Genomic DNA, 8,991 nt, shown 5'->3' with positions numbered 1-8,991 from the left:
AGTGGGAGAGAGAGAGGGTTGGGAGGTAATCTCATTTCTGCGGTCAGTTTTCCGCCCGCATCACAAACTTGCCGTTCTCCAAGGCGCTTTTACTATTCATAGGTCTAGTCCCCGGGTCTAGCCGCGTCGCATTCTCGGTGAGCAGACAGGTGTGAAATAGATGGAGCCGACAGCCGACGGAGCATGAAACCAAACACAAGCCATTTCGGCGCGCTTTGAAGTCGTCGGAATTGAGCGTGGCATGTCCACAATGCTAATCGGAGGCAGCTGCAAAGCGCAGAGACAAGTGGAGGAGATTTATGGTCGGCAGAGCTCTGGGTGAGACGGAAGGAAGGAAGGGAAGGGGGGGGGGGGGGTCAGGGGTGGAAAGAGGGTGGGGGGGAGGGGGAGGCGGTGCCACTGAAGTTAGGGTAGGGTGGGGTGGAGCGTGGTGAGGTTATAACGCCATCGCTGTGGTAAGAAAGTGGAATCAGATCCGTGTAAATTATACAATGGGTCGTTGTTGAGGAGGGTACGTAGTCGGGGGCAAAGGGGGGGGGGGGCGGGGGGAGGTGAGAAGGAATGATATATGTGCCGAAGGTTGTGTCATTATGGCGAGAGACAGGAGACAGGTGGTGTGGTCTAACAACGTGCAGCGAAGCACTGTTCCCTGTGATGGTGATTATGATGATGGCGATGGTGATGATGGTGCTGGTGGTGATGATGATGTTGATGGCGATGGTCATGGTCATGGTGATGGTTATGATGATAGTGGTGGTGATGATGATGGTGATGGTGATGATGGCGACGATGATGGTGATATTGATGATGGTGATATTGATGATGTTGATGTTGATGATGATGATGATGATGGTGGTGATGATGATGATTGTGATGGTGATGATGATGATAACGATGATGGTGATGATGATGATGTCATGGTAATGATGATGGTGATGTCAATGCTGCCTACGTCATTGATTCAGCCAGCATACCGGTACACAACATAGGTACATTGGAACAAACCCAGACACTTCCGTCAAAAAGTAAGCTCCATGTCTGTCCCTATACCCTCAAAAAGGAAGCTCCGGGAAGGAAGATCCAGGTGTGTCCCTATACCCTCAAAAAGGAAGCTCCAGGTCTGTCCCTATACCCTCAAAAAGGAAGCTCCAGGTGTGTCCCTATACCCTCAAAAAGGAAGCTCCAGGTGTGTCCCTATACCCTCAAAAAGGAAGCTCCAGGTGTGTCCCTATACCTCAAAAAGGAAGCTCCATGTGTGTCCCTATACCCTCAAAAAGGAAGCTCCGTGAAGGATGCTCCGTGTCTGTCCCTATACCCTCAAAAAGGAAGCTCCAGGTGTGTCCCTATACCCTCAAAAAGGAAGCTCCAGGTGTGTCCCTATACCCTCAAAAAGGAAGCTCCATGTGTGTCCCTATACCCTCAAAAAGGAAGCTCCGTGAAGGATGCTCCGTGTCTGTCCCTATACCCTCAAAAACGAAGCTCCAGGTCTGTCCCTATACCCTCAAAAAGGAAGCTCTAGGTGTGTCCATATGCCCTCAAAAAGGAAGCTCCAGGTGTGTTCCTTACCCTCAAAAAGGAAGCTCCAGGACCGTCCCTATACCCTCAAAAAGGAAGCTCCAGGTGTGTCCCTATACGCTCAAAAAGGAAGCTCCATGTGTGTCCCTATACCCTCAAAAACGAAGCTCCGTGAAGGATGCTCCGTGTCTGTCCCTATACCCTCAAAAAGGAAGCTCCAGGACTGTCCCTATACCCTCAAAAAGGAAGCTCCATGTGTGTCCCTATACCCTCAAAAAGGAAGCTCCAGCTGTGTCCCTATACCCTCAAAAAGGAAGCTCCAGGCCTGTCCCTATACCTTCAAAACGGAAGTTCCAGGTGTGTCCATATACCCTCAAAAAGGAAGCTCCAGGCTGTCCCTATACCCTCAAAAAGGAAGCTCCAGGTGTGTCCATATTCCCTCAAAAAGAAATCTCTAGGTGTGTCCCTATACCCTCAAAAAGGAAGCTCCAGGACCGTCCATATACCTTCAAAAAGGAAGCTCCAGGTGTGTCCCTATACCCTCAAAAAGGAAGCTCCAGGTGTGTCCATATTCCCTCAAAAAGAAATCTCTAGGTGTGTCCCTATACCCTCAAAAAGGAAGCTCCAGGACCGTCCATATACCTTCAAAAAGGAAGCTCCAGGACCGTCCATATACCCTCAAAAAGGAAGCTCCGTGAAGGATGCTCCGTGTCTGTCCCTATACCCTCAAAAAGGAAGCTCCATGTCTGTCCCTATACCCTCAAAAAGGAAGCTCCAGGCCTGTCCCTATACCCTCAGAAAGGAAGCTCCGTTAAGGATGCTCCGTGTCTGTCCCTATACCCTCAAAAAGGAAGCTTCAGGTGTGTCCATATGCCCTCAAAAAGAAAGCTCTAGGTGTGTCCCTATACCCTAAAAAAGGAAGCTCCAGGTCTGTTCCTATACCCTAAAAAAAGCAAGCTGCAGGTGTATCCCTATACAATCAAAATAAAGCTTCAGGTCTATCCCCATACCATAAAAAAGGAAGCTCCAGGTCTGTCCCTATACTCTAAAAAAAAAGCAAGCTCCAGGCCTGTTCCTAGACCCATCAATAGGAAGCTCTGAGCATGTCCCCATACCTTAAAGAAAAAAGCTCCAGGACTCTTCAAAATGAAAGCTCCAGGTGTGTCCCTATACCATCAAAAAGGAAGCTCCAGGCCTCCTTAAAAAGAAAACTAGAGGTCTGTACCTAACCTTCAAAAATGAAGCTCCAGGCCTCCTCAAAAAGAAATCTCGAGATATGTCCCTAACCTTCAAAAAAGGAAGCTCCAGGCCTCCTCAAAAAGAACGTTCGATGTCTGTCCCTAAACCTTCAAAAAGGAAGCCCCAGGCATGTCCCTAAACCCTCAAAAAGGAAGCCCCAGGCATGTCCCTAAACCCTCAATAAGGAAGCTCATGGCCTCCTCAAAAAGAAAGCTCCGGGCCTGTACCAATACCCTCAAAAGGGAAGCTCCAGGATTCCTTAAAAAAGAAGCGCATGGCCTGTCCCTATACCCTCAAATAGGAAGCTATGGGCCTCCTCAAATAGGAAGCTCCATGCATGTCCCTATACCCTCAAAAAGGAAGCTCCAGGTCTCCTCAAAAAGAAAGTTCTAGGCATGTCCCTATACCCTCAAAAAGGAAGCTCCAGGCCTCCTCAAAAAGAAAGCTCGAGATATGTCCCTAACCTTCAAAAAGGAAGCTCCAGGCCTCCTCAAAAAGAAAGCTCGAGATATGTCCCTAACCTTCAAAAAGGAAGCTCCAGGCCTCCTCAAAAAGAAAGTTCGATGTCTGTCCCTAAACCCTCAAAAAGGAAGCTCCAGGCATGTCCCTAAACCCTCAAAAAGGAAGCTCCGGGCCTGTACCAATACCCTCAAAAAGAAAGCTCCGGGCCTGTACCAATACCCTCAAAAAGAAAGCTCCGGGCCTGTACCAATACCCTCAAAAAGGAAGCTCCAGGATTCCTTAAAAAAGAAGCGCATGGCCTGTCCCTATATCCTCAAATAGGAAGCTATGGGCCTCCTCAAATAGGAAGCTCCATGCATGTCCCTATACCCTCAAAAAGGAAGTTCTAGGCATGTCCCTAAACCTTCAAAAAGGAAGCTCCAGGCCTCCTCATAGAGAAAGCTCGAGATATGTCCCTAACCTTCAAAAAGAAGCTCCAGGTCTCCTCAAAAAGAAAGTTCTAGGCATGTCCCTAAACCTTCAAAAAGAAGCTCCAGGCCTCCTCAAAAAGAAAGTTCGATGTCTGTCCCTAAACCCTCAAAAAGGAAGCTCCAGGCATGTCCCTAAACCCTCAAAAAGGAAGCTCCGGGCCTGTACCAATACCCTCAAAAAGAAAGCTCCGGGCCTGTACCAATACCCTCAAAAAGAAAGCTCCGGGCCTGTACCAATACCCTCAAAAAGGAAGCTGCAGGATTCCTTAAAAAAAAGAAGTGCATGGCCTGTCCCTATACCCTCAAATAGGAAGCCCCAGGCATGTCCCTATACCCTCAAATAGGAAGCTCAAGGCATGTCCCTATACCCTCAAAACGGAAGCTCCAGGTCTCCTCAAAAAGAAATTTCCAGGCATGTCCCTAAACCTTCATAAAGGAAGCTCCAGGCCTCCTCAAAGAGAAACTCCAGGGCCTGTCCCTATACCCTCAAATAGGAAGCTCCGGGACTCCTCAAAAAGAAAGCTCCAGGTGTGTCCCTATACCCTCAAAAAGGAAGCTCCAGGCCTCCTCAGAAAGAAAGCTCGAGATTTCTCCCTAAAACTCCATAAAGGAAGCTCCAGGCCTCCTCAAAGAGAAACTCCAGGGCCTGTCCCTAAACCCTCAAAAAGGAAGCTCATGGCCTCCTCAAAAAGCAAGCTCCGGGCCTGTACCAATCCCCTCAAAAAAAGAAGCTCCAGGATTCCTTAAAAAAAAAAGAAGCGCGTGGCCTGTCTCTACACCCTCAAAAAGGAAGCTCCGTGCACGAGACAGAAAACAAAACCAGAACAAACCAACAATCCTCCCCCCTCCCCCCCCCCCCCCCCCCCCCCCCCCCCCCCCCCCCCCCCCCCCCCCCCCCAAAACACACACACACACACACACACACACACAAACAAACCAACAACCTCAACACTTGTTCTCCATCTTGTTGTTGCATAGGTAGTAGCATGGAAGACACCCGCCCCCGCAGCACCAGCAGCGGGCCACGGTCGGGACACCTGCACGTGCGACACCGACACCGACACCTCCTCTGCGTGCTGCTGCTCTGTGTCTGGTGGTCCTCCTCCGGCCAGGGCGCCTTGGGTCGGCGGGCGGTGCGAGGTTCGAGCCCCAACGACATCGCCCTCAGCGTGCACCGCCTGACGGAGCTGGGCACCCGCGGCCAAGCCCTGTTGCGTAACATCGCCATCATGACGCAATCCTGCAACAACGCCGAGCTGCCGCAGCTCCGACGAAAGCGGCTGCGTCACTCTCCTGTCACCTGCAACGACGGGAGCTACGCTGGGTGAGTGATATTGAAATGACACTGACAACGAACATTCAGTTATTGATGATGATGATGATGATGATGATATGGATACGTATTTCGCTCCTGTCCCTGGGTGAGTGATATATATATATATGATTAATCATAGTCAGTCTTTTTCGATTATGACCATGAGAACAGCAGAGGAGGTAACTGCTCTCCTGACTATCTGGGCTAGAATTTGATTATAGTGGTGAGTGTCTTGCCCAGGTTACATCCCCACTCTCTCGGCCAAGAGGGTTTTAGGACAGTCGGTGATGGGAAGGTTCCCAAAGGCCAACTACCCCCCCCCTCCCCCCCCCCCCCCCCCCCCCAAGGCTTCAGCACTAAGAGCCAGTGCAATTTTGCCTCCTTGTTTATGAGTCATAGTCCTTCACAAAAGGCTAAGCTGGGTGAGTGATAATTGAAATGACAACGAACATTAAATTATTGATGATGATGATGATGATGATGATGGTATGGATACTTACACAGCGCCTATCCTCGGTCGGAGACCAAGCTTTAAGCGCTTCACAAACACGGGGTCATTCGCACAACAGGCTGCCTACCTGTGTCGAACCGACCGACGGCTGCCATTGCACGCTCATCATTCATTTCCAAGTATTTATTGACAATGGCCTGTTTGGGTGCTGTTGTTGTATTTTAATGCCAATGGGGTGGTAAGCAATAGATAAACAGACAATGCACAAAATCATTACAAAAAAAAAGCACAAAAAAAACCAGCTGGGTGAGTTGAATTGTTCGTCATCATGTCTGTGGCCATGGATGGTTGCGGGCAGAAATGTCATGAGTTTGTGAGGATTGTCATGTGTTGAGGCTCGTGAGAGAACCCCAGCTACGTGACTGAATGAAATGCATTGGCTGAAAGGGGAAAAAAACCGAAACCAACTGATCTTGCGGGTGCTCAAAATTCGAGATGAAAAATTCGCGTACAGAAAAGATAAACGAGGAGAATGATCGAAATAGTATTTGTTGTATTTGTATTTCTTTTTATCACAACAGATTTCTCTGTGTGAAATTCGGTCTGCTCTCCCCAGGGAGAGCGCGTCGCTATACTACAGCGCCACCCATTTTTTCTTTTGTTTTGTTTTGTTTTTGTTTTGTTTGTTTTTTGGTTTGTTTGTTGTTGTTGTTTGTTGTTGTTTTTTTTGTTGTTTTTTTGTTTTTCCTGCGTGCAGTTTTATTTGTTTTTCCCTATCAAAGTGGATTTTTCTGCAGAATTTTGCCAGGAACAACCCTTTTGTTGCCGTGGGTTCTTTTACGTGCGCTAGGTTCATGCTGCACACGGGACCTCGGTTTATCGTCTCATCCGAATAACTAGCGTCCAGACCACCACTCAAGGTCTTGTGGAGGGGGAGAAAATATCGGTAGCTGAGCCGTGATTCGAACCAGCGCGCTCAGATTCTCTCGCTTCCTAGGCGGACGCGTTACCTCTAGGCCATCACTCCTCAAGTGCCAGCGCGTCAGTTGAAGGAGTGAGAGTTTGTGACTGAAAATGGAGTTTATACATTTTGTTTGGTTGCTTGTTTGTTCGGTTTGGGGTTTTTTGTTTGTTTTTTGTTGTGTGTTTTTTGTTGTTGTTTTGTTGTTGTTGTTGTTGTTTTTTGGGTTTTTTTGTTTTTTGTTGTTGTTGTTTTTTTTTGTTTTTTTGTTTTTTTTTGTTGTTGTTTGTTTTTTGTTTTTTTTTTTTTTTGGGGGGGGGGTGTTATAATCAAGTGAATGGACGATTGCTGTGCTCACGTCATGCACGAATGTAGCTTTGGGTTGATTTATTTGAACTACTGTGTTCTGTTGTAAGCTATTCCTCTGAACTGATCACTAAAGATTCCCGCAAGCCTCCTGTTTCTGCCCCACCCCCACCCCTCCCCCTCCTTCCCTTGTTCTCCCTTCCCCACCTCCCTCTCCTCCCCCATGTTTCTCTCTCTCTCTCTCTCTCTCTCTCTCTGCAGAGCTCAGACAAGAAGAGACAAAAGAGAAGAGAGATCGTGGGAAAAAAAAATCAACAACTATCTCCCCAGCCCATGTCGCCCAGAGACATCATCCCCAGCTCGGACAGACAGGCTGCTAAGTAAGGCAGGCAAGCGGGCAGGCAGACAGGCGGACAGGTAAAAGGGGGAGGGACCACTTGAAGTTTTTCTTGGTGGCTTTCACGCGGACCGGCAACCTGTCCTGTTTCGCGTTTATCTTGTCCCCTGGGGGCTGTCCACTACAGAAGGGTCTGCCGCTTGTGATGTGACCTGGGGGAGCCTCTTTGATCCCCGAGTGGGGCTCTTCACACGACTGAAAGGTTTGTCCTGTCCAGCCCAGTCCAGTCTACAAGTGAAGACCCAGGAAGTAAAGCGGGGCTGTACTGGCCAGTTGATTTGAAAGCCAGGGCAGTACAGGGCCAGTATAGTAGAGTCGCATGAATCTTTCACAAAGTGGGAGTGATATGAGTCTGAAGAGGCGGCTTTCCTCTGTGTCACACAATTGTAGTGTTGTCGGAACCCCTCGACAATTTCCCTGTGTGGTGTTCTTTTCGTTATAGCATCGTACAGAGCTGATACAATTTCAAACGTGGTGTAATTTTTTTTTAAACGCTTGAAGGCCTGTGAAAAATGAATTTACAAGGCCCCCACCCCCTACCCCACCCCACTCCCCATCCCACCCCGCAAACATATACAAGTTTCAAGTTTCAAGTTTCAAGTTTTAATTATCCTTTCACTCCTATTGGAGTATGGAGGATTACTGCAAAATACTGTTTTCGTGCCCATAACATTTCCAAATACACAACAATGTCACATAAAAGATGAGAAAACACAAATGTCTTTTAACTCCAAAAGTATAACTAGGCAACATTTGCAAATCTAATCATCTTACTTACAGCTAAAATGACTTTTTTGCCTCCTTTGAGCATATTACAAAAATTAAAAACCGATTTTGGAGACAAATATTTTTTTAGGAACATATCTATTTCGTAACTGATCATAATTGGGACATTCCATTATAAAATGAAACTCATCACCAATCACACACACACTCTCTCTCTCTCTCTCTTCTCTGTCACACACACACACACACACACACACACACACACACACACACACACACACTTTTGGCGAATCCTTGTCTTCCAGCAGCAGCCATAAAGAACTAATATTATACCATACATAAGGTATGATTCTGAACATTAAATGTATGTCAGAAGCATATATTTTTTTTAAATCATTAGTCCCCGAACTCAAGTTATTTCTTGTAGTTCAACATCCAAGTCCATAACTGATACCATTTCAAAACGCATGGTACAATTGTATACACTAAACGCCCATCGAAACATGAAGTGACTAGTCCTCCCATAGAGTTGGTTGTTATTCTTTGCTATAGTGATGGTTTGATTAATCGATGGTTTCGATCACTACATAGGTCCAGAGAAATTTGAGTTAATTCATCATTGTTTTAGTATTTGTATTTGTATTTCTTTTGTCACAACAGATTTCTCTGTGTGAAATTCGGACTGCTCTCCCCAGGCAGAGCGCGTCGCTATACTACATCGCCACCCTTTTTTTTTTTTCTTTTTTTTTTCCTGCGTGCAGTTTTATTTGTTTTTCCTATCGAAGTGGATTTTTCTACAGAATTTTCCCAGGAACAACCCTTTTGTTGCCGTGGGTTCTTTTACGTGCGCTAAGTGCATGCAGCACACAGAACCTCGGTTTATCGTCTGGTCCGATTGACTAGCGTCCAGATCACCACTCAAGGTCTAGTGGAGGGTGGAGAAAATATCGGCGGCTGAGCCGTGATTCGAACCAGCGCGCTCAGATTCTCTCGCTTCCGAGGCGGACGCGTTACCTCTGGGCCATCACTCCACATGGCCATCACTCAACATGTGGTAGGATGTGGGACAGGTCTGTTTTCATCGTGTCCGTCTCCCAAGACCCCGAACCTCGGAAGATTTGCCGGTCTCGCTCTCTTGCAAAGTCCCCC

General features: G+C 47.4%; 1 protein-coding gene across 1 annotated transcript in view; it reads left to right on the top strand.

Annotated features, from left to right (window-relative positions):
- Nucleotides 1-250: 250 nt before the first annotated feature.
- The window catches only part of LOC143297645 (palmitoleoyl-protein carboxylesterase NOTUM-like), a 52,680-nt gene continuing 43,939 nt past the window's right edge, over nucleotides 251-8,991 (top strand). Inside the window, exons 1-3 of the mRNA XM_076610063.1 lie at nucleotides 251-318; nucleotides 1,795-2,075; nucleotides 4,665-5,010. Coding sequence (XP_076466178.1) covers nucleotides 251-318; nucleotides 1,795-2,075; nucleotides 4,665-5,010 — 695 coding nt within the window. The remainder of the gene's footprint in view (nucleotides 319-1,794; nucleotides 2,076-4,664; nucleotides 5,011-8,991) is intronic.

Source organism: Babylonia areolata, chromosome 23 (assembly GCF_041734735.1).
Source record: "Babylonia areolata isolate BAREFJ2019XMU chromosome 23, ASM4173473v1, whole genome shotgun sequence".
NCBI classification, from domain to species: Eukaryota; Metazoa; Mollusca; class Gastropoda; order Neogastropoda; family Buccinidae; genus Babylonia; species Babylonia areolata.
The sequence above is the reverse complement of the archived record's forward strand: the minus strand, read 5'-3'. Positions and strand labels throughout refer to the sequence as shown.